The 26,335-nt window shown below is 43.8% G+C and overlaps 2 protein-coding genes and 1 pseudogene across 2 annotated transcripts; 1 reads left to right on the top strand and 2 right to left on the bottom strand.

The window, feature by feature from the left end:
- Positions 1 to 2,293: 2,293 nt before the first annotated feature.
- On the bottom strand, positions 2,294 to 3,661 carry LOC116510250 (alpha-(1,3)-fucosyltransferase 9-like). The gene has a single exon (XM_032219719.1). The coding sequence runs from the start codon at positions 3,659 to 3,661 to the stop codon at positions 2,294 to 2,296; it is 1,368 nt and encodes a 455-aa protein (XP_032075610.1).
- A 2,906-nt stretch (positions 3,662 to 6,567) lies between these two features.
- Positions 6,568 to 6,676, top strand: LOC116510847 (annotated as a pseudogene).
- An 875-nt stretch (positions 6,677 to 7,551) lies between these two features.
- LOC116510246 (alpha-(1,3)-fucosyltransferase 4-like) lies at positions 7,552 to 25,114 on the bottom strand. Its single transcript, XM_032219716.1, has 4 exons — positions 25,024 to 25,114; positions 22,297 to 22,401; positions 10,835 to 10,919; positions 7,552 to 8,275 (listed from the first exon to the last, which is right to left on the bottom strand). Exons 1-4 carry the CDS (start codon positions 25,112 to 25,114, stop codon positions 7,552 to 7,554), a joined length of 1,005 nt encoding a protein of 334 aa, XP_032075607.1.
- Between the last annotated feature and the right edge of the window lie 1,221 nt (positions 25,115 to 26,335).

Raw genomic sequence — 26,335 nt, 5'->3', positions numbered from 1 at the left:
CTGCACGCATATTACGAAAATACGTTACGACGTCCTAGGCCCCTGGGTGGGGCCCGACTAGTAACCAATGCCAAATCCGGCGAAACAACTGGCCGCTGTGATACAATTGTATAATAATAATAATAATAATAATAATAATAGATTCTGGCTGGGAAAAAACTTAATTGGGTAAAGGTCTTCCAGTATCTGTTTGTCTGTTTAGTCAGTGGGCCAAAATCTACTAATACTGCTCTGCTAACTCTCATTGAACCAACAATACAGTAATATAAAATTTCAGTGTAAAGAATGAATGTTTCATATACTGCTTTATTTCTTAGCATATTCTGTTCCAGGACAAAAGATCCTAGGCATAAATTGTTTTTGAAAAAAAAAGATCTTTGGAAATTTTCTTTTCTAAATTAGCTGTTTTTAAAACATCTGGAAAAACTATCTATAATATACATGCCAAACCCTAAAGGATTAATTTTTTAAAAAGTGCACTGATCAAACAGCAGACCAACATTTTTTCTTAATTACTTTCCCAATGCATTTTAATCAATTAAGAGGTGGTTTTTCCCAAGTATCTAACCAATACGGTAATTCTTGTAGTTGTATAATTTGTATTAGATCACCCAATACGTGGAAAATAGGCAAGCTGTATCAATGGTCGAAGTTAGGAAGCTATTTTGCCTATGAGTCTATCAATTTTAATAAAATTGAGCTATAATTAGCATTAATAACCTGAAAATGCTAACATGGGTCCAATGAATGCAATTATTTTACTTGTAACAAAAACATTTTTTTCTTGACAGTATGTCAGTATCTTGCCAACAGGATCTGTTTTTCTGGCTCACCCTGGCAATAAAAGGTTTTAAAATATGTAAAACAAAAGGAGAACAAATCATAATTTGAAGTTGTCTGACAATGAAAGGCATAACATCAGCAAACCCCGATAACCCTCTTCAAACTATGCATATAGGGGTAAAAAAGTCTAATTTTTAATAAAATATTCTCCACTTTAAAAATTCTACGGCTATAAAAACAGGCACATTAGTGAAAGTTGAGCTCAAGTACACGTATTAATTAGAATTCAGGATACAGGACAAGGATACAGGATACAGAAATATCAAGGAGAAAGGGGAATGTCATACAATTTACAGTTCCTAAAGTCTTGTTCCCTGATAAAAGCCTTTACGGAACTTCACTTTCAAACAATAACAGCCTATATGGATGGAAAATACAGAGGATTACCAACTACACACCTTTTACACACTTGCAATAACTTATAGGTGGAAGATTTGACTCATTCGTTATTACAGTGCAAATTTTAGCAGGAACTCTGGTTTAGGTTCATGATGCCCTTGTTAATCCAATTGAAGCAATCTAGATTAAAAGAAAAAATGTTTTTTTGTTGTCTGATGAAGACAAACATGTAACAAAACATTGCATTACTTGCAATGGCTGCAAGAAAGCTACGAAAGCTTGACATCCTGACAATTGTGTTTTTAATATTAAAAGTAAAGGTACCCCTTGCACATATGTGCTAGTCGTTCACGACTCTAGGGAGCAGTGCTCATCTCCGTTTCAAAGCCAAAGAGCCAGCGCTGTCTGAAGATGTCTCTGTGATCATGTGGCCGGCATGACTAAACACCGAAGGCTCACGGTATGCTGTTACCTTCCCACCAAAGTGGTCCCTATTTTTCTACTTGCATTTTTACATGCCTTTGAACTGCTAGGTTGGCAGAAGCTGGGACAAATAACAGGAGCTCACTCCATTACACGGTACTAGGGATTCGAACCGCTGAACTGCCAACCTTTCTGACTGACAAGTTCAGAATCTTAGCCACTGAGCCACCACGTCCCTGCTTTTAATATTAGAGGGGATCTATTGTATTCAATAGATACGTTTGCTATAATTTTATATGTATTTTGTTAATGGTTTTGCTTATTTTGCTATATTTTGCTTGCTTGCTAAGTTTGCAAATAAACATTTAAATACAAATAAGTGGTAGCCTGCACATTTTTGTGCTTCAGTTTGGTGAAGAACTATATCAACCATCGAGGCCAAAAGAGGGGGGGACACAAAAGTTCATAAATACATACACCCCTCATACACACACCCCATAATGGTTAATCTCCCCATGATTATTAAACCAAGCAATCATAACTTATCAATCAAGTTAATTGATAACTTAAGAAAAATTGAAATATCCCTGATATATTTTCTTGTGCCTTGGTTGGGTAAATGCATCAACCCAACCATCCTGTGTGGAAACTCAAATCAATCTGTGGAAAGTCAGTCAATCCATGGACGTTAACTTTCAAACCACTTGGCGAGGTTCTGGATGGTCTTGGGCCGTTTCCCCACCTCTCTGACGACGTTACAAACCTTACAACAATGTTCGGTCCAAAAGGACGTCACCCTCACATCATATCGTTTCCTCCAAGCGAAATGCTTTCGGTACATGTTTTTGTTTTTATCTAGGAATTTCAGGTAAACCGCCAGCTCCAGGGGGTCGGAGAAGTCATTGGCATGAATGAAAGCTTCGGAAGGAATAAACTGTTCGTAGTTGGCCCTCGGGGGACCCAAGACGACGGGGACAGCCCAGGATTGAAAGGCGTTCCTCCAGAGTTTCTCCGTGATGTAGTCCTGATGCTGGGAGTTCTCAAAAGCCAAATAAAACTTGTATTCCGAGATGGTCTTCACCACGTTGTTGTCCATCAGCCTCAGTCCGTGAGATCCATACACATGAATGGGGAGATACCTTCTCAGCTGGTAGTAATAACCGACCCGGGCTTGACTTTCATTCCAGTTACTGATCACCCAGGCCACCAGCTTGGTCTTCTTGGGCAAGGCCAACTGGACTAGGGGCTCCGGGCGAAGCTGGAGGTACCCATAGGGTACAAAGACATCCGAATCTGCTCGGTAGGACATAGTCCAGTTGAAAAGGCCGCCCAGGTCTCGCAGGCCCCCGGTGTGGCTGGGCGACTCAAAGTTCATCCAGACCCACCGCTGGTCCCGCGGCCTCTGCCGGGGCAGCTGGGCGAGGCCATGGCTCTGCAGGTCCCGGTGATGGAAGAGGACGGCGTGCGCCTGGGGCAGGAGGCTGCGGTTGGTGGAGAGGCGGCAGGCGCTGATGTTGAATTGCATGCAGGCGCCGGCGACTCCGCCGCCGCTCCTGAAAGGCGCCCACCACACCAGCACCGTCACCGCCTCGGGGTCTTTTTCCTCCCGCCGGGGGCCTTGAAGCGCCCCGGCGTCCTTCACGCTGCTGGCCGTGTACCAGCCGATCAGAGTGCAGCAGGTCAAGCAGGCCGCCAGGACGCGCCACCGCCGCCCGCTCGGCGCTTTCCAGAAGCCTCGGCGGGCGCGGGGATCCCCAGAAGCCGGCCCGGGGGGTGCCATGAAAAGGCGGCGCCTGCGCCACGAAGGTAGTTGGGCTTCGGCCAAAGAGCCTAAGCGACTCCGGTGGCCGCCGGCGGGGACGGAGGAGAAAAGCCTGGCGGCGGCGGCTGCAGCGGCCTGAGTCCCAGCCCGAGGGGATGAATTCGGCGCCCGGAATGCATGCTGCTGCTGGCGGTGGTGGTGGTGGGAGTGTTGGTGCTGCTGTTGGCACCGTCTCCGCCCGGCGACCTGCCCCTCAAGCAGGTCCTGTTCGAACGAGCCGTCCCGCCCCGCCATCCTGCCAAGCCCGCTTGGAGCCGGAGCCGGAGCCGTCCGGGCTGGCCTAGCGGCAGCCCTGCCCACTACACTCAACCCCCCTTCCCGCGCGGATCCCCTCCTGGAAGAGCCGACGGACCTTTCCCCCATTGGCTCTCCGCCTGCCGCCCCGTCGCAGGGATTCCTCCGGCCGAGGCTTTCCTATCACCCCGCCACAGTATAGAAAGGGCTGCGAGGCAGGGCAGGAGGCTTCCCCGTTACCCCCGCCCGGGCTGCATCGCCGCCTTCCCATCTAAGAAAGGCCCCCGCCGGGGATGTGGGCGCAGGCCAGCAGTAAGCCCTATTTCTCTTGTAGCTATTCCGCTGGGGGGGAAAGCGATGCTCAGGACAGGAGCCGCCGGACTCCTGAGCAAAAGAAAGGCCTTGTTGGGGGAAGGGGATGGAAGACCGCTTGTCTATCTACTCCTCGGCTTACAACAGTTCGTTTCATTTAGTGACCGTTCCAGGTGACAAGGGCACCAGAAAAAAAAGTGGCTTACAGCCCCTTTCACTTATGACCATTGAAGAACAAAATCCAGCTGTTTGGCAACTGATTCATGAGGGATGCTGTGCCCTTCATGGGGGGGGGGGTCAATGGGCTCCCCATTTGCAAACTTCTGACAAGCAAAGGAAATGGGGAAGCCCGATTCCCTTAACAACCGTGTTACTCACTTAACAGCGGCTGTGATTCACTTAACAGCTGTGGCAAGGAGAATCGTAAAATGGGGCAAAACTCACTTAACAAATATGTCTCTTAACCACAGAAATAGCTGTCAAAAATTTAAAAAAAGTGTTTCTTTCTTATTCACAACATATTTACTCCTTCAAATATATGTCATGATCTGAATCATTGTTGGGTGTCTGCTTTAGAAAAAAGCGGGACCCTGAACAATGGGAAAGGAAATATTTTTTATAGAATTTGAAAGCTACATTGAAAGCTGATGAGCCGGTGTCAGATTGGTTAGAGTGCAGTACTGCAGCCTACTTCTGCTGACTTCTGGCTACCTGCAATTTGGCAGTTGGGATCTCACCAGGCTCAAGGTTGACTCAGCCTTCCATCCTTCCGAGGTGGGTAAAATGAGGACCCAGATTGTTGGGGGCAATAGGCTGACTCTGTAAACCGCTTACAGAGAGCTGTAAAGCACTGTAAAGTAGTATATAAGTCTAAGTGCTATTACTACAAGACAATCCTAGGTGTCTGATTTGCTGGCCAGTTTGGGGAAATGAGACAGGTCCATGTCACTATACCTGGAGGGTACATCTATTGCTAAGCAAAATGGATCTTTCAGAAGGATAGCAGAGTTGAAGAACTTCTTTGTGAAGAACAAGGAGTATAGAGGTCATCAGCTAATGGGGAGTAGAAGGTTGGGTTTTCCACTTTGCAGGCGGCTCTTGGGCTCTGCTGCGAACTGGTGAGGAGGGGTTTTTTATTTTTTGGTTTGATGGAACTGCAAGGACTTTGTCTGGGACAAGGAGGACCAAACTGGGTCTGATAGGATTAGGCAGAGATAAACTGATCAGAGATAAACAGGTCATGCCCAAAAGACAATAGGATACAACTTCAATTTCCTTTGTTAGTCTTGTTTTCTCCACTAGAAAATTCATATGATGTCTCTTTGAGTAGAACTACAGACACAATTTTATATGCCATTTTAATTGATAAATGACCAAATATTTCCTGCTTTGGATAATTAACTGTCCTAAATTTTGCAAAGTGTTTCTTATTCCCAACATATTTACTCCTTCAAATATACGTAATGATCTGAATTACTATGAAAATTTAATTCTTTCTTTAGTTGTTCATAAATTTCTCCCATCCCCCAAAGAATCTTCCAAAAATATTCTTGCATAGAAGCTGAGGGGAGGAGGGGAATCTCCTAGATTTCCACAATGTTTGCCACATGTTAACTTCCAGATGTTGTCTCAAAATCAGTCTCCCAATTTTTTTCCCCAAACCTAGGGAGGGACTTTCTGTATCTGTTTCTAATAATCACCTATATTTTACAGATCCTGTTTTTGGTTTGAGATGGGTAGTTTTGCATGAATTTATCAAAATGTATTAATATGCAATTTGTAAGCTATTACCCTCTCGCTACACTGAATCCATAAGAATCTTTCTACATCATAACTAGTGTTCTATGTCTTTTCTGTTGTTGTTATAAGGGAAGGAACCTTTGTAAAACCTCTTATTCTGTATATACCTTTCCATATTTTTACATGGTCAGCTCTACATTGATTGGAAAACAATGAATATATTATTAGGGGTGTGTCCTATATAGAAGCTATAGGGCACTGCACACCAGAACAACTAGAACAACTAGACACAAGGACAGTTTTTTCCCCAAACGCCATTACTCTGCTTAAAAACTGTAATTCCCACAACACTCAATAATTTATTAAGAATGTATTACTATTATTCTTCTCTTCCTTCCTAGTACCTATCTCTCCCCACTTATGACTATAACCATATTGCTTGTAACTTTCCATCTTTTTCCTAGTATGATTTGATTGCTATAACCTATGACTATCACTAAGTGTTGTATCTTATGATTCTTGATGAATGTATTTTATTCTCCTTTTGTACACTGAGAGCATATGCACCAAAGACAAATTCCTTGTGTGTCCAATCACACTTGGCCAATAAAGACTTCTATTCTAAATGCTGCATATGTCTTCTGTATAAGGATCAGTTATATTATTTTTCTGTACTTTGGTTAGCTCTTTCTGAAGGGCAAAAAAAGTTTACGTATTTCTTCAGTTCTGTATTTTTGTTCCCTGCCATTATCTTTCAGAATGAATGGGATTCATGAAGCATTTCTGAGCCTTCCAGAAGGCATGTGAAAATCCTTATGTTCCCTACCATTTCTTCCCCCCCCCCCCCGCCCTGTAGATATTGTAAGCTTTTTGGCTAAGATCACATAACTTTTCTTATCAGTTTAATATCTGATATGTCCTCTATTTGAGGACTACATATTAAATGGATTTTTTGGAACTTAGAAAGTAAAAATTGGGGAAATATTACTATGTATACTGCTACAAAATATAATGCATTGCAACTACAATGTATATGTAAATCTTATAGGGACACGGTGGCTCAGTGGCTAAGACACTGAGCTTGTCGAACAGAAGGTCAGCAGTTTGAATCCCTAGTACTCCGTAACGGAGTGAGTTCCCATTAAAAAGCTTTTAAAAAATTATTTTTCCCCAAAATAATTTAGTCTTTTAGTTCCTCTTGTGGCTAGTGCTGAAGTAAAGCTTACATGCTAACTAGGTCTCCCTCTGGATACAGTCTGTAATCCCTAGATGAATAAAAGAACGAAAGAAATAAAAACTCAGCTAAAAACATGAACTTTATCTTACTCCCTCTTGTGGTTAGCATTGAAATAATACTTTAAATTTAAAGTCTTAGACCCTGGTCTTATGACTAGTGCTAAAATAAGTCTTACGGTAAGTGTAAAATAGATCAGCCTCAAGATAAGGGTTTGTAATCTACATAGGAAAGACGAGAAATATAAACCTTTTGCTCCAGAACCACACAGTTGTCTCTCAAAGATTACTCTTTTCCCCATATTAATGGCTAATGCTGAAATAGTGCTTGAGTACAATGGAGCAAGGGCCAATTAGGTTTTCTTTTTAAAGTCTCAGTTCTTAAGTTCACCGTTCACATCCTCAAATATTTTCAGCCTTTGCTGTGTAGTTCAAAAATCTGCAGCCTTATTTTAGGCTTAATGTTTAATAATGAGGTAAAAAGTAAAATAAATCTGAAAGCCAGAGGATCATCAAAAGAGAACCACTATAAACAAAAGTTTGCAATTGGCATTAAACAAGAGTGGAAAAGTAAATTTGAGTTGCTGTGATGTAGTATGGTCAGTCTAGCATATGTAATTTTTATAAATGTAGTCCTTATGCTGGGAGTTCTCAAAAGCCAAATAAAACTTGTATTCCGAGATGGTCTTCACCACGTTGTTGTCCATGAGCCTCAGTCCGTGAGATCCATACACATGAATGGGGAGATACCTTCTCAGCTGGTGGTAATAACCGACCCGGGCTTGATCTTCATTCCAGTTACTGATCACCCAGGCCACCAGCTTGGTCTTCTTGGGCAAGGCCAACTGGACCAGGGGCTCCGGGCAAAGCTGGAGGTATCCATAGGGTACAAAGACATCCGAATCTGCTCGGTAGGACATAGTCCAGTGGAAAAGGCTGCCCAGGTCTCGCAGGCCCCCGGTGTGGCTGGGTGACTCAAAGTTCATCCAGACCCACCGCTGGTCCCGCGGCCTCTGCCGGGGCAGCCGGGCGAGGCCATGGCTCTGCAGGTCCCGGTGATGGAAGAGGATGGCGTGCGCCTGGGGCAGGAGGCTGCGGTTGGCGGAGAGGCGGCAGGCGCTGATGTTGAATTGCATGCAGCCGCCGGCGACTCTGCCGCCGCTCCTGAAAGGCACCCACCACACCAGCACCGTCACTGCCTCGGGGTCTTTTTCCTCCCGCCAGGGGCTTTGAAGCGCCCTGGCGTCCTTCACGCTGCTGGCCGTGTACCAGCCGATCAGAGTGCAGCAGGCAGCGGCAGCGAAAAAAGCCTCACGGCGGCAGCCCCACCTGGACTCCCCATCCAAGTCATAGAGGGTAAGGTTAGTTCATCAGCTATTGTCACAGGTGCCTGACTTTATTTGGGCGGGGATGAAAAATGCATTAGCTTTGGGCTATTTGCTTGTCCATTAAATATCAAAGGGAAATATAACCGTTGATAAGGGTGCTCAGTGATTGCCTCTTTTATCTTTCTCTTAGCTATTTCAAATGCTTTTGATAATACGTATATTGTCTGCAAAGTGAGGTGTTTGGGGGCTCTGTCCTGCAGGGCGCTCCATGACTCATTGTAAAAAATGTCCAATGAAGTATACTTTTGTTGTTTCTACCTCCTAATTATTTAGTTTTTAGAACATAGAATAACAGAGGCGGAAGGGATCTTGGAGATCTTCTGTACCAACCCCTTGTTCCAGCAGGAGATAATATTTTAGGTCTTATTTTATTTTAACAGATCTTTCTTTGAAATCCACATGTTTTTCTCACAACACCCATTAAATATTTTAAGGATTTCCTTAAATAAAGAACTTGTGTGCTAAAAGTACTCCTAGGATATTAGATAATTTTTGTTGTAGTTTGAACAGATAAAAATGTACAGATCTCTTTTTTAAAATTAACTCTGAAACCTCATAATTCTGTAAAATCTTGCAGCTCTTTTTTATTTTAAAGAGAATGCATTGCCTTTGAAAGAGTTTATATTGTATCTCCTCTAAATAAATATATTTCCCCCTTATTATTTAGCCATGTAGCTTTATCATTCATTCATTCATTCATTCATGACTAGACAGTCACATCTGAAAAAGTATAAGTTCTCCTGCTTGAGCAAGGGGCTGGACTAGAAGACCTCCATGGTCCCTTCCAGCTCTGTTCTATTCTATTCTATTCTATTCTAAAGTCTGCAGTTGATATAAAAAGAGTAGACAAAGTAAATTCTAACTGTTGTGGTATCGTAATGCCAGTTCGCAGATTATAGTTCTCAATTTTGCACTTAGTGTTTTAAAAAAACTTGCTGTTTTTTTTTGGGGGGGGGAAGAGACAGAGAGAGAGAGAGAAATTGTAGACATGGATTGAAGGCAAATATACAGGTCCCAGAATAATGTCGCAAGATCTAATCTAGGTTGGTCACCAGCACCAGAGGTTTCGTCTTCTGAGCTTTTGGACTCGTGCTGGAGCCCATCCTGAAGGAACTTCTCTCCCACCAAAGCTTGTGTTTTCAGTATGAAGAAAATGTAAAGACTTAAGTTTAGAGTAGAAAGCAGGGATCCACAATCCGGGGTCTGTGTACCCACCCTAGTTCATGGCATGCCAGAAACCGGGCCACACAAACAAGTGAAGCCCCATCGACGGGATGCAGGCAGCACACAAAACCACGCCCCCTCTGGTCCACGGAAAAACCTCTCTCCAAAAAACTGGTCCCTGGTACCAGGGGTGGGTCCTGCCAGTTCCAACCTCTTCTATAGAAGAGGTTCCACAAATCTACATTGCCGTTTAGAACTGGTTCCAGCTCCCTCCCCCCACCCATCCGCGCCTCATCAAGATGAAGAGCGAGAGGAGGAATTCTGGGAGTTGAAGTCCACAAGTCTTAAAGCTGTCAAGTTTGAACACCCCTGGGGTTTTTTTCCCTAAAGGGTTAGGGGTGCAAGGGTGTTGTAACTTGACAGCTTTAAAATTTGCACACTTCAATGCCAGAGTTCCTGAGCCAACATTTTGGTTGCTAAGCAAGAGCATTGTTAAGTGAGTTTCACCACATTTTACAAGTTGGCCATGCCCACCCAGTCACATGGCTGGCAAGCCACTCCCACAAAGCAGGCCACACCTACAGAAGAGGTTCTAAAAGAATTTGAAACCCACCACTGCCTGGTACCCAAAGGATTGGGGGCCACTGATAGAAAACATAATAAAAGCTAATCCTCCAGGGAAAAATGGAAGGCAAACAAGGCCTAGGCAGAAAAAGAACCTCATGGCTTCAAAATCTAAGGAACTGGTTTGGCTTCCGCACAGGCCCTGCGCTTACCTCGCATCCAAAACAGGCCGTGTGGAGACTCCTGAGAGGGGAGGAGAGGGGTGGGCAGGGCCAGCCAGGGGTGGGATTTGGAAGTTCTCCAAACCGCCCATAGCGTTAGCTATGGCTTCTCATGAACCCGGGCGAACCCATAGCAGCCCACGCGCGGATATGGCACAAAAAGAAGATAGAAAACATAGAGAATATAAATGCCATGTTGCTGCGGTGTTGTGAAGTTTGTCTCCTTTCTCTTCGGCATGACAAAGGGAAGTCCTTCTGTCTTTCATGCAAACGAAGAGAGAACACTTCTCAGCTGAACTCATTGGAGTAAAACTTTGCATCCAAATAGAACTTTGTTTCCCACAAAGCTTTCCCTCCTCTCCAAGTCTGGGCTTTTCTCCATACATGGAATTGCACTTCTCAGGGTTTTTATGAGTTTGGACAGACTTACCATATTTTTTGGAGTATAAGATGCATTTCCCTCCCCCTAAAAGAGGGCGAAAATTTAAGTGTTTCTTATACACTGAATGTAGCTCTGCCCACCCTAACCCTCCCCTTTGGCCATTTTTTGCCTCTGCGCACCCTGCTTTTGACCTCTATGCGTTACGTTTTTGGGTGGTTCCAGGCAGTGGGGATTGGTGGCGGTGGCAGCAGCACCTGGAATCACCCAAAAACACAACACAGAGGCCAAAAACAGGGCTTGTGGAAGCTGAAAATGCGAAGCGCAGAGACGGTGATCGGCAGTAATGTGCTGTGGTGAGCATTCGGAGGCTAAAAATGTGAGAGACAGAGGCCAAAAACAGGAGGCAGAGAGGCCAAAAATGGAGGCACAGAGGCAGCAATGGTCTGTGGCAATCCCTGCAGCCTGGAACAGCCGATTGTGGTATTCCTGGAGGCCAGTCCACTTGCCAATCAGCTGCTCATGCTGAATCAGGCTGCGATAATGTGCTGAAGCTGACCAGACTGTTTGCTATTTGCTGCCAGGACTCTAGCCAGATGAATACTGCTGGATGCTGGTAGGAAGAAGCAGGATTTTTTTTCTTGTTTTCCTCCCAAAAAATTAAGGCGAGTCTTATACTCCAGAGCATCTTATATTCTGAAAAATGCAGGTAATTCTGCTCATCGGTAAGGAGGGAGAATGTCACACCCCTGGTCGCTTCAGTTTCCTTCTGCTTGAACTTTTCAGTGGGGCCAGATTGATGAAGAATGACAGGTAGATTACAGAAGAAATTACAGGTAAGTCAAGTTGTTTAGCAACTGTTCAAAGTTGCACCAGACCTTCCTGAAGGAACTTGTGACCCCCCACCCCACCCGCAGTCACATGTCTACACTTAGAGCATTTAGCAGCCAGACTGCATCTATGTTGTGGCCTACCAGTGGCCAGCGGAGCTGGTGGCAGACTCAGACAGTGGGGAGGAACATGGGCCAGTCCTGGAGGCTGGGGAAGGCTCTTATGAGTGCTCTGCATCGGAGGCAGAGATGGGGCCAGGGCTGCTCGACAGTTATCAGCTGCCTTTGGAATCAGAGATGAGTGGGGCAGAAGAACAGCTGGAGCCTGTTCCCGATGTGCACATATGCAGAGCTGCCAGGAGAAGGGAACAGTTAAGGAACAAGAGCTGACTTGGGAGTAAAGGCAGAAGTGGATGGTGAATGGCCTCTCCCATAGGGAACGAAGGGGAGTGGAGTTTGCAGGAGACAATTAGTTCGCTTAATTGGTTTGTGACTCTCAGAGCCTCCTTACCAAGTACTTTCTTGTGCGTTTTGAAGATATCGGCCTGGCAGCTCTCCAAGCTAGATAAGATCTGTGATTGCAAATTCACCCTTGAAAGACTTTGCTGGATGTGAATGAGAGGAATTCACAGTAACTTAATCAAAAGGGGTTTTGTCGAGCCAAGGGGTCTACTTCGTGGTTTGGGGAAGTCTAGGTCAGAACACTCTATGGCTGTTTGTAACCACCTGCAATCACATCACTATGTTTTGTGATGGTTTTGCCAAAACATGACGTTTACTTCAGGAGAATCATTGCTTCACTTAAGGACTGTGGCAGTTACTTTATAACAGTGGCCATCACATAATTATCACCACCACAAAAAAATGTAGAATTGGGTCAGTGACATGGATTTACGACCAAAATGAGTTATATCCACGGTGGGCAGGCTCCAATACAGCCATAATTTGAAACTACATATATATCTTACTAGCACAGATAGCTGGTGATCCCTGGTGATCACATCTCACTAATACAAAATCCTGTAAACACAAAGCATTCTAGGATCTTTAGATCAGGTTGAATGTGCCGTTTTAATATTGTTTTAATCTATTGGTTTTTTTTAACATCCGCATTAGATTCTCCCATAATAGGCAGCATATGGGGCAGCAAAACAATTATTTATTTACAATCCATTATTTACATTCACTTATTGTACCCTGCTTCAATATTTCTAATAATAGAAAGGGGTGTAGCATACAATCATATGAAAGAAATAACAAAAGTTTGTATTTTGACATATTTCAGTACTTGTCACAGAATTTGAGTTTCAGTGGAATGTTTTGTTGGTGTTTTAGCAATTGTTGCTGCCAATTCCTTCCATTTATAAGCATGAATTGTTGGCAAGTCCTGTATCACACTATAAGATGGAAACAAAATCTCTTTTGTTGTAATATGAGGACCAAAGAATGTGTGGTGAAGCAAACATGAAGAAATAAAAGATTGTTTACTACTTGTTTTGTTTTGTGTGTGTGTCTGTCTGTCTGCTTGCCCTTTTAGGATAATTGTTTCTCCGCCTACAAAACAGTTTCTAAGTTATTATATTTCAAGACACATCAAAATACATACAAAATTATAAACTTAATTTACAAAGATAACAATAAATACAACATGCATGCCTACTCTGGGACTGTTAAAAACAACACAGTTGTGAGACAAATGTTATGAATAAATGAAATAAAAGTGAATTGAAGCTATAAAGCTAGTAGTAACAGATGTAAGATATATTCAAATGAACAAAATTAACTCATACTTAAAACAGGGATAGACTCAGGAGAGATTCTGGTTTTTTTCTACAGACAGGAAACAGACATGGGAAATATATTTTTAAAAATCACAGTTGATTTTGCTGCTGTGTTTACCCAAAAAGACAAATTAGTTCCATTCTCCCAAATGAATTTATTTGAAGTGGGACAGCCATCACAAATTTGTAAATACAATAATAAAAGTGATATGTTTTTCCATCTGTCTTTTGTAAGGTGCTTTCAATTGAAGGACATCACCCTTTGATGGATGGGATTGTGATAGGGCACAAAAAATATGGGACATGGTATTTAGTGAAATTTAGAGCACTGTTGAATGTAAATTTAGATATGTCATAGGATTGCATTACTGTTACTGGTAGAAAAATGGGATATAAATAAAACAAAAAAGGAATTGATTGTAAATTTGATAATGGCAGGTAGATTAGTTAGTGATGGCTAAATATTGGTAATGAATTATATAATTGAAGAAATGAGTTTGGCAACAAATGATAAATTAACAACAGACATTAAATTAAAAAAGGGATGATTAAAGCAAATAATTATAGTGAAATATGGGGGGCTTTTATAAAATCAGTGTTGGTGGAAGGCAAAGGGAATAAACCTACTCAAGAATATATATTATTTTGGAGGGGATAAGGGCACAATTGGAATATATCGTATATCTTTTAGTTGTTACAGATGAAGAAATATAAGGGTTAAAAAAAAAGTCTCCGGGGGTGGGGGTGGGGATACACTACAATATTTGGGTTTTTTTCTTTTTTTTTCTTTTTGTATTTACTAAATTTGTATTATTTGTATTTTTAAAAAAAATAAAAAAGTAATAAAAATCCCTTTTTCTAGGGATTGAACGTCCTCTTCTGCAAGGTTATTGGTCTAAGCCTGAGATTTTATCCTTCCTCATCTTAGCCCCAAGTCTGCCACTTCAGATGCACCATCTCAGATTGATGGGGCAACCAGAAATATTTTCATTTTTGGGAGGGATTGAAACAAGAGGAAATTTGAGGGAATTGGTTTGAAAGGCTTATCTCCGTGATGGCGAACCTATGGCACATGTGCCACAGGGGGCAAACGAAGCCATATTTGCCAGCGCGGCAGCTCTCAACTTCAAGGCACATGCGCGCACTGGCCAGCTGATTTTCAGCCTTCCGGAGGGCCTCACCCTCCCCAGGCTTCAGGAAAGCCTCACGAGCCTGGGAAGGGGGGGGGGAAAAAAACCAGGCCCAACAAGCCAACCGGAAGTTTATTACCGAGTCTCCCAATGTAATTAATTTTACTTCAAAACATCCAACATTCTTTTTTTAACTGATTTTTAGTAGGATGTCCTCTCCCTTCCCAGTGGAGGAAGCAAGAACCGTGAAGTTTCTGTCTCTCTCAGCTTACCCTGGAAATGCAGTGCACCAAAATAGTAAGCCTCTTTTCAGGAGTCAGTAATCTTTGGAAGGCAGTGGGCATTGTGAAACCCAACATAAAAATAAACCATGTAAAAACGTGTGTTTTTAAAATAATATATGCTAAAAGAAGTTAATAGTACTCCAAATGGAATATGTTCATATAAGAAAGAACACCTTGCAAAAGAGAAATGTATCTTGGGCATCATATAGACAGTGAACAAGGAAAAAATATAACCAAAAAATATAATGTTTCTCAACAAAACAATTAAATGGCAATTGGAACTTTATCTTCTCCAGCTTGTCAATTGTACTCATCTTGGTCCTTAATAGTGTCCACATGCTCACCATTTCCCCTTGCCAAGATAATTGGACAAGGACATCCTTTCAGAATAACAGAATATCAAAGTTGGGAGGGACCCTGGAGGTCTTCTAGTCTAACCCCCTGCTCAGGCAGGAAACTCTATGCCATTTTCCTCCTTAGCAGATTTTTCTCTACAAGCAGATCAAAAAAGAGGATTCAAAGAACTTTCATTTCTATATTTTTTAAAAAAAGTGATGGTGAAAAAAAAGCCCCACTCTTTTAATGGAATGCTTGAAACATTTTTGGAATATTACTGATGTTTCTCACCAGCAAGGGGAAACCTGTGACTGGGAAAGTCCACTATCCATTCTCAGACCGGAGTGGAATTAAATATTCCTCTAACATGGAACCAAAAGTCGAGATCTAGTAAAAGGGGTAATTTTCATTCTGTTATAATGATGGATAAGGCAGAAGTAAACCAATTCTAGAATTTCAGCCAGATAGTCTTGGGAGATGGGCCTACAAATGCAATGGGGACCATGCTTTTCGAGGAATAGATGCTGACTTATCCCTTATAGGCTTACAAGCACAATTGGAGAGCAGAATCTCCATGAATAAGCCAGGCAGTTGTTAAGCGAAACACGCACTTTCCTTCACAGTTGTTAAGTGAACGACACGGTCATTAAGCCAATCTGGCTTCCCCCATTGATTTTGCTTGTTAAAAGTCAGCTGGGAACGTTGCAAATGTCAATCAAATGACTTGGAACACTGCAGTTTGATCAGGCCTGAAATTTGATCACATGACTATGGGGAACCTGCAATGGTCATAAGTGGAAGGACCAGTCGTAAGTCACTTTTTCCTGTGCTGTTGTTAACTTCAAACAGTTGCTAAATACATGATTGTAGGTCAAAACACTACCAGTACTATTGATTATTGCTACCTCAGAAACCTTTTGCCTCAAATAAAAAGGATGGAAAAAACCATTGAATTTACCTATCTCCATAGCATTAAGCAATTCTTCTTTATCATCACTGCACAGTTTAATCAATCAATAGTGTTTGGAAAAGCACCACAGTTGTTCTCAGATCAAAAACCACACAAAAGAAACAGAACCATGAGAATTGAGCTCAAAGTTACTGATAGACTTGTCTGTTTTCCATTTGCTCAAGCTGCCAGCGTGGTTTAACAACTTTTGAGGACCTTACACATATAAAATACCAACTTCAAATTTACTCCGAACTATCTGGAGAGATGGGACTTTTTGTTGTTGTTATAAATTAGTGAATTATTTAGTAGTGAGCTAAGTCATAGATGATCATCTTAGATACACTGGTTGGCAGGTGCGTAGCTTCAAATTTTATTTTATAAGCAACTTTATAAATACTAAAATATAGTTGTCTATGTTCAGATAAATATGACAGCCATAGATTTGCTTTTCTTCTGTGATTTCCATCAAAGGAGATTCAATTTTTCAGAATGACTATCCTAGAAAGGAGAAAGTATCAAAATGGAGATTCATAAGTATTATATTTCTGGAGCAGTTCTGTGTCTTGTTTTAAACAAATAAATTTCACCATGAGTGAAATGAAATCAAGTAATTTTTCCTAAATGGAAGGTGGAAATCTACCTAAGTTGTCATAGACATTCCTACTCAAGCAGAATCTTTTCCAATAAGGACATAAATGTAAGTTATTAGGGCCCCAACAACATGGATTTTTGGTAAATAAAAAAAAATGAAGTTACTGCCTTCACAAATCTGAGAAATCTGAATGTGACTGTGCAATGTAGAATCCTCGAAATTGAAAACTCATTTTAAAACCTGATGCAATGAAGAACTAAGCAATTCTAAGCATAAATATTTCCAAGTAAGTTGCAGGGAGTTTTCCCCCCAGATATGTCAGTTAAATTTTTCAATGAAAAGTGGGAAGAGTATAGTCCCAAAGGTGTTTTCTTTCAAAGGGCAACTGGACTTCCTTGTTTTGCTTGAAGATGCTTCGCTTCTTATCCGAGAAGCTTCTTCAGTTCTGACTGAATGGTGGAGAATGGAAAGATTTATATTCCGTGCAACATGTGGCCATTAGCCCTGTTTCTGAGAGGCTGTTTTGAGATTAATTTATGCCTTCAGGGTCACCTGAATCCTGCAGTTTGTAATTTTGTTTCTGGAAATCCTTTCATAAAAAGGTAGATTCCCCTCACACATATGTGCTAGTCATTCATGACACTAGGGGGCAGTGCTCATCTCCGTTTCAAAGCCGAAGAGCCAGTGCTGTCCGAAGACGTCTCTGTGGTCATGTGATTGGCATGACTAAACACCAAAGGCGCACAGAATGCTGTTACCTTCCCACCAAAGGTGGTCCCTATTTTTCTACTTGCATTTTTACGTGTTTTCAAACTGCTAAGTTGGCAGAAGCTGGGACAAGTAATGAGAGCTCACTCCGTTATGCGGCGCTAGGGATTCGAACTGCCAAACTGCCAACCTTTCTGATCGACAAGCTCAGAGTCTTAGCCACTGAGCCCCTGCATCCCTTTCATACTCATGCACAATTTGAAGGGTATTCATCCCAAAGAGCATAGTTAATTTTTACAGAGATTCCCAAGTCATCCAGGTCATGGTGTCCGAAAGGTGTTTTCTTTCAAAAGGTAACCGGACTTTCTTCAAGTGAAACAAGAAAATTGGGTTGTCTTTTGAAAGGAAACACCTTTGGGACACCAAGACTTGGACAACCGAGAAAGTCAATAGACATTGGAAAGAGTAGTGTTCATATCTCAGCTCAACCTTGAAGGTCAGTGAATGAATAGATCAGCCGGATCAGCTACTGTACATCAACCCTGAATATCAATGGGGAGATAGATGATACAATCAGGATTGGTCCAGTGGTGGGTTTCCAATTTTTTTTTACTACCGGTTTGCTCATGTGCGCATGTGCAGAAGCTTCCAGGTGGGTGGGTGGAGCCTCCCTCCACCACTACTACCGGTTTGCCTGATCTGGGGCGAAGCAGGAGCAGCCCACCTCTGGATTGACCTAACATCTTCGTGATGGCGAACCTATGCCAGAGGTGGCACACAGAGCCTTCTCTGCTGGCATGCACGCCATTGCTCCAGGTCAGATCTCTGTGGCATTTCTTTTGTGAGCTTCTGTTTCCCTGGAAACGATGAAATAGAAGCTCACGAAAGAAAAAGATCCTACCTCTTGCCATGCTGTCAGTGTGGGATGCCCTGCCTTCTGCCAGCCAGCAGGTCTTTGGGTCTCTACTGCACATGTCCACGCGCATGTCTGCACATGTGCGCACATGCACCTTGCAATTTGGGCATGCACGGGCATTACACGCGCGGTTTGGGCACTTGATGTCTAAAAGGTTTGTCATCACTGTTATAGGATAATATTTCTGTGGGCTCTAATAATCTTTCATTAGCAGAGTTCACACATGAACTGGCTTCTAGTAATCAGGAACTAAAACTTCTAAAGATCTCCATCAAAAGGAAATGTATTCCCAGACCACAGAAGACAATCTAAAACTAGCCATGGATCCAAGGGCTGCTTTACGTCCTCTGTTTAGAAGGCATTCCAAAGAATCTTTGTGATATAACTGGGAAATGTGGATTAAACAGCCTTTCTGTTCCAGGTAATCCATCTTCAAAAATTATTCAGAATTATTCAATTTTTTAAAACAGCTGTATTGGGTTGGTAATATAAGGTAAAACCCAATTGTGAATATTGCAGGTCTAACTTAAAAAAAACCCATTGTGAATATACTCTAAGTTGGAAAACTTATTTTTGGTATCTGGAATTTCTGAATGCTGCTTTTGTGATTCAAAATTGCAGGTAACTATTCGAAGTAGACATTGCAGGGGGAAAAGATGTATTAAGCCAAAAACCGGAAGTAATGTAATAACCATTTTTAATTATAGAGAAATAGGGTTTCCCCCCCACCCCCTATCTCTTGGCTATTTAAATGTATGTAGTTTAGAGAGGGTAGCTCTCTTCTGTTTCTTTATTTAGCGTATGGAATAGAATGGATGGATAACAGTAGTAAAATAGTAAAAATATATAAAAGGAGAGCATGATACTGTGGTACACATATAATGGAAATATGTAGTCGATTTTGTAGGTATGAGGAATTCAAGAAGTGAGCCAACATATTTCAAAACGTAACTTGTAACTTATATATAAGTTATAGGTTACATTTTGAAATACATAAATTTTGAAATATGTTTGTTCATGAGAATAGAATATTCTATATATTAATAACTAGGCCATTTATCCAATTAGGCACAATATTTGTTAGTTGGAGAAAATCTGCTTTTTCTCCTGCATAAGCTCTCAAATAGCAGCTAGTCACTATATGATCAAGTGTCTGGCAATCTCTTTTCTATGTATAGTAAATGAATGTTGGCAATCACTATGTCTTTCTGTTGTTTTAAATGCACACTTTTGATTTTGGGGAGCAGGAAAGAAAGGAGGTTATTACATTCTTACTTCTTATGACTGCATGCCTGGAGTAATAAGGTTGAGAAAGGAAGCAGCTTTGATTCTGTGATGCTGGGTTGAAGCCTCCCACGGGAAAATTTCTTTTCAAGCTCCAAATTCTTTCCAGAGCCACTGTCCATAACATAGAGAAGAGCATTAGTATAATTGCACTGTACTGTAGCCACAATCGAGACTTGGGATCTAATTGAAGCAATCGCTTAGTGGAACATCACAATTGTATTATCTTACTTCAGCCTTTTTTTGGTGGGGGGGGGGTGTTTACAGAGCCATAAACAAATGGATTGCTTTGAAGCTTATTCGAACACTGTTGATGTGGCCTGCCAGCAGCCAGCAAATTCGGACAGTGAGGAGGTTGGGGAGGAACATGGGGAAGGCTCTGATAAGGGCTCTGTGTCGGAGGCAGAGAGGGGGCCAGGGCCGTATGCCAATTATCAGCTGCCTTCAGAGTCAGACATCAGTGAGGCAGACGAACAGCTGGAGCCTGTTCCCAGTGTGCGCATGCGCACAGTTGCCAGACGAAGGGAACAGCTAAAGAACAGGGGTCGACTTGGGAGTAAGGCCACAGGTGGATGATGAATGGCCCCTCCCAGAGGAAATAAAAGAGGAGTGAAAGGGGAGTGGAGTTTGCAGGAGACAATTAATTTGATTAATTGGTTCGTGACTTTCCGAGACTCCTTGCCATGTTTTGCAGATATCAGCCTGTCAGCTCTCTAAGCCAGATAAGATCTGTGACTGTAAATCCTCTCGGGAAAGACTTTGCTGGATGTGAATGAGCAGAATTCACAATGAATTAATAAAAAGGGTTTTTTGTCAGGACCAGGAGTTTGCTTCATGATCTTGGGTCAGAACAACTGTAGGCAAAAAGGAAAAGCTGAAAGGCACCATTTAGGATCTATAAATATTTCATTTGCTCAGGAAGTGGTTCATGGCAGTATACATGTAGTCCTTAATTTGTGACCACAGGAAATCCAGTTATAAGTTGTCATGGTAGTAAGCTGAGGCTCATACATGACCAGAAATGATTTTATGAACTTTTTTGCAATGGTCATTAAGCAAATGTGATAGTGATTAAGCGAACGTGGTGGTTATAATAAATGCAAATCCATTCATTTGAATAGTTTTTTGCTAGAAACTGGCAGTCACAAATGGCAGTCACATGATCACGGAACACCACGACTGGTTGCCAAGCGCCCAGCATGCAATCATGTGACCCTGAGGTCATGTGCACGACTATTTAAGAGACACTTATGGGTCTCGAATTCACCGTAACTTGCTTTGGATTAATTATTACCACACAGACCAGCTCCAACCCCAAGAGAACAGATTACACAAATACAATAACAAATCTACTGTCCATGTGATTAGATCACTACTAGGCTTTCAGAAATGAATTAAAACTGAATTATTCCAAAGGGTTTTGAAGAGCTAACTAAAATACCTCTGGTTTTGCTTGTAGCTGTTTTTTTTGCTGTCACTATTTAATAATCATAATAACAGCAGCAACAAAGCAACAACAGCAAGAGTTGGAAGGGACCTTGGAGGTCTTCTAGTCCAACCCCCTGCTCAGGCAGGAAACCCTGTGCCATTTTAGAAAAAGGTTTTCCTTAAAAATTTCCAATTTCTGGAGGCAAGCTGTTGATCAATTGCCTTCAATTTTTTTTGGGTAGCAATGTTCGGAATAAAAACATTGGGGTGTCACCAACGTTTCGGACCTCAGGGACCACTCCATTCATAATTTTAAATCCCGCAGACCACTAATATGATCTGCCTAATGACTGGCTGGGTGGGCGTGGCTAGGTGGTCATGTGACTGGGTAGGCGTGGCCAACTCAATGTCACTCATGTCAAGGGGCGCCTCTCCAGCCTCTACTCGCCCCTCCCCTCCCAGTCACTCCCAGCCCAGGCGCCTTAGGGACTCCACAGGAAGCAGTTGCTGGAGCTAAGAAGCCACCATGAGAAAGAATTGGCAGAAGAGCTGGCTCCGTTCAAATTGGACCTGACTGAGGAGGAGGCTCAGAAGCAGAAGCACCTCACTGAGGACTATGAGCATAGGCTTTCCAAGCAGAGGAAAGACCTACGGGTGTGCAAGGCCAGGTACTTGGAGGCTCAGTGGGCTGAGATGGTCAGCCAGTTCCAGGCCATGAGGCAGTCCCACTGGAACAAGGCCCTCCAAATCTTTGCCACCAGTGGCGCTTCCCTTTTGGCCTTCGCCCAAACCCCCACACCGGGAGGCTGAAGCAGACTCCAAGTCGGAATTTCTGCCCCCCTCCGACCCACACAAAAATACCCCGAAGGGGGAAACTCTCAGCAGCAACACAAACGTTGACTGCATGTATCTGACCCAGGGGCCATAGTTTGTGGACTCCTGATTTAGTGCAATATAAAAAATGCAAATAATTTTTCTATGGATCACCAAACTTTTCTTGTGGACCACCAGCGGATGACCACTGCTCCGAAGTACAGAAGTACGAAATCTTCCCATTGAAAGCATTTCCGAATTTGAATCCTGCCTCCCCCTCCAGTTATCTGGTTATCTAGCTGAGGTGGCTAGATCTAGCCGAGGTGGCGCAGTGGTTAGAGTGCAGCACTGCAGGCTACTTCAGCTGACTGCAGTTCTGCAGTTCGGCTGTTCAAATCTCACCGGCTCAGGGTTGACTCAGCCTTCCATCCTTCCGAGGTGGGTAAAATGAGGACCCGGATTGTTGTTGGGGGCAATATGCTGACTCTGTAAACCACTTAGAGAGGGCTGAAAGCCCTATGAAGCGGTATATGTCCAACTGCTATTATTGCTATTGCTATCTTGTTTTTGCAAATCTTACCTTCTGAAGGGTGTCTGATTCTGCACTCATCCCTCTGGAAATACAGCTCTTCCTCAAGGACTTCCCTGACTCTCCTTGGTGGTTCAACATACACAAACTTCTTCCCTGTTTTAGAAAAGACCATTTCAATGGATGAGCCGAGGAATTTGCAAATGATATGGTGAAAAAAAATTAAGGTTCTACATTTAGGCAAAAAAAAAACCAAACAAAATGTATAGGTACAGTATAGGTTCTCCTGCTTGACCAGGGGGCTGGGCTGGAAGACCTCCAAAGTCCCTTCCAGCTCTATTCTATTCTGTTTTATTTTACCATGCCGCCCACTTGCCCAACAAGGTGACTCTGGACAGCATGTGCATCTTCACCACCTTGAGTTATTTATAAAAAAATAAGAGGTGATTCATGATATAATCTTAACCTAACATCATGTATAGTTCTTTGGTAACCTTGGCTGATCTCAAAGAATAGATCTTAATATTGTGAAATCTGAGGGCTATGGATTTGGTTGGGAAGTTGGGAAAAAAAACCCACATCCAGGTATAAGTGAATGGGCAAACTGCTTCTGTGCTGTTGCCAAGACAACGACGGGGGCATGCCCATGATGTCACCAGCAGTTCCCTTTGAAATGAAGCAGGAGGGGATTCTCCAATCACTGGCCTCAGCCCTGTTGGGTCCAAGGGTGCAACTGATCCATAGCAAGATGGGATGTAGGTTCCCCCCCCCCCCAATACCACCACCATCGCAGACTGCAGAATTTATCCCTTAATTGTGCAAACCGATCTGGGAGTTATCTCCTCCCAACAGGGGTTTTTCCAGAGCCCATCATCCTCAGCGCACAGAGAAGCCTTCCCCCAATAGGGGCGTGCATAAGGGCCCCAGCATGCCTAGCGTCCCTGTCCTACTCTCCCCATTAATTTGTCCCCATTCCATGTTTTCTTATTCATGTTTATTCTTATTCTTGTACACGGGTGTACAAACTAACTAACTAAATAAATACATTTGGTTTCCACCCAGCCTGGATTACCTATTAACTTCCAACTGCTGAAGCTGAAGCCCTACCTCCCACCCCCTCCCACCCCCCCAAAAAAACCTGGAGAATTTCTCCACTCCATGTATCAAAGCAGTGAGAAAAGCAAGAGAAAGTCTCGGTTGACCATTAATTCCCAAATGCTGCCTCTGAAACCCACCCACCCACCTCTCGCAACCCATCCCCCCAAACCCCTGATCTTCTCCACTCCATTAATTTCCATTTTTGACGCTAAAACCCTCCCCCCCACCCCCAAAATCTGAAGATCTTCTCCACTCCATTAACTTCCAATTTGGGGGCTTCACCCCTCACCCACCCCAACTCTCACTCCTCAAAAAACCCTGAAGATCTTCTCCATTCCATTAACTTTCAATTGCTGGGGCTGAAACCCTCACCCCCCCCCCAACCCTCACCGCCCAAAAACCCCTGAAGATCTTCTCCATTCCATTAATTTCCAATTGCAGGGGCTGAAGCCCTCACCCCCTCCAACCCTCACCACCCCAATCTCCCCCCCCCAAAAAAACCCTGAAGATCTTCCCCACTCCATTAACTTCCAATTTGGGAAGCTTCACCCCTCACCCCCCCCAACCCTCACCCCTCAAAAAACACAGAAGATCTTTTCCCTTCCATTAACTTCCAATTGCAGGGGCTGAAACCCTCACACACACCCCAACTCTCACCGCCCAAAACCCCCTGAAGATCTTCTCCACTCCATTAACTTCCAATTTCTGGGGCTGAAGTCCTCCCCCACCCCAATCTCCCCACCCCAAAAAAACCCCTGAAGATCTCCACTCCATTAACTTCCAATTTGGGGGCCTTCATCCCTCACCCCCCCAACTCTCACCCCCCAAAAACCCCTGAAGATCTTCTCCATTCCATTAACTTTCAATTGCAGGGGCTGAAGTCCTCACCACCCCCAACCCTCACCACCCCAATCTTCCCCCCCCCCAAAAAAAACCCTGAAGATCTTCTCCACTCCACTAACTTTCAATTTCTGGGGCTGAAGTCCTCCCCCACCCCAATCTCCCCCCCCCCCAAAAAAACCCTGAAGATCTTCTCCACTCCATTAACTTCCAATTTCTGGGGCTGGTCCTCCCCACCCTAATCTCCCCCCCAAAAAACCCTGAAGATCTCCACTCCATTAACTTCCAATTTGGGGGCCTTCACCCCTCACCCCCCCAACTCTCACCCCCAAAAAACCCCTGAAGATCTTCTCCATTCCATTAACTTTCAATTGCAGGGGCTGAAGTCCTCACCACCCCCAACCCTCACCACCCCAATCTTCCCCCCCCCAAAAAAAACCCTGAAGATCTTCTCCACTCCATTAACTTCCAATTTCTGGGGCTGAGGTCCTCCCCCCCCCATCTCCCCCCCCCCAAAAAAACCCCTGAAGATCTCCACTTCATTAACTTCCAATTTTGGTGGCTGAAGTCCTCACCCCCCCAACCCCCCCCCGAAAATCTCCACTCCCTTAACTTCCAATTTGGGGGGGCTGAATCCCCCCCCCAAAAAAACCCCAAGAACCCTGGAAATCATCTCATTCCGTGGATAAAACCAGCCTGGAAGAGAGAAAGCCTCGCTCCTCCAGGCGTGGAGGGGAGGCTCCTTGGCTGCAAACGGACCGACCCTTCCGCAAGCCGGGCAGGGGGGAAACCTTCCACCCGGGTCGCGCGCGCGCCAGCCGCCCCCCGCCCCCCACTCACAGGGTTGCCCCCCGTCATTGCTCTCGCCGTAGATCCGGCTCCCGGAGTCCCCCGCCTTGGTCTCCGGCGCTTCCCCGGCCGACGCTCGCATGTCTCGTCCTCGGCGGCTGCTCCGGCTTGCTCCTGCCAGCCGCGCCCAGGCGAGCGGCACGCGCAGGCTGGTTGCCATAGGAGCCCAAAGTTGCTGCTGCTGCTGCTGCTGAAAGGGGAGTGGCGGAGGAGGAGGAAGACGATGGTGGTTTTTTTGGCCGCACACCCGACAGAGCGGTGGGCCAAGTTGGGCGGAGCGGAGAGGGACGCGCCCTTGTCCCGGGTCACAGGATAACTGAGCCCAGCCGCCTCGAGCGAGCGGGGGCGATCACAGGTTGCCTCGGCAACGCCCGAAGCCCACCTGGTTGGCTGACCCAAGGTCTTCCCCAAGCTGGCGCCCTCTAATCCTCGTGGTTACCACCATCCTCTACCTCCATCCAGTAGCTCCTAGCAGGCCAGAGTGGCCAAAAACAGCTAGCTGAAAGATTATAGATAGAGATAGAAGGGAGGGAGGGAGGGAGATATATGATAGATGAGAGATAGATATAGATAGATGAATGGATGGATGGATGGATGGATGGATGGATGGATGGATGGATGGATCAATGAGAAGTAGGTAGGTAGGTAGGTAGACGGATGATAGGTAGATGATAGATACATAGATGGATGGATGAATGGATGGATGATAGGTGGGTAGGTAAGTAGATGAATGATAGGTAGGTGATAAGATAGATATAGAGATGGATGGATGGATGGATCGATGATAGGTAGGTAGGTAGGTAGGTAGGTAGACGGATGATAGGTAGATGATAGATACATAGATAGATGGATGTATGAATGGATGGATGTATGATAGGTGGGTAGGTAAGTAGATGAATGATAGGTAGGTGATAAGATAGATATAGAGATGGATGGATGGATGGATGGATGGATGGATGGATGGATGGATGGATCGATGATAGGTAGGTAGGTAGGTAGGTAGGTAGACGGATGATAGGTAGATGATAGATACATAGATAGATGGATGGATGAATGGATGGATGATAGGTGGGTAGGTAAGTAGATGAATGATAGGTAGGTGATAGATAGATTATAGAGATAGATGGATCGATGGATGGATCGATGGATCGATGATAGGTAGGTAGGTAGGTAGACGGATGATAGGTAGATGATAGATACATAGATAGATGGATGGATGGATGATAGGTGGGTAGGTAAGTAGATGAATGATAGGTAGGTGATAGATAGATATAGAGATAGATAGATGGATCAATGGATGGAT

Source organism: Thamnophis elegans, chromosome 6, assembly GCF_009769535.1.
Source record: "Thamnophis elegans isolate rThaEle1 chromosome 6, rThaEle1.pri, whole genome shotgun sequence".
Classification (NCBI taxonomy): domain Eukaryota; kingdom Metazoa; phylum Chordata; class Lepidosauria; order Squamata; family Colubridae; genus Thamnophis; species Thamnophis elegans.
This window is presented reverse-complemented; position numbering and strand designations above follow the sequence as displayed.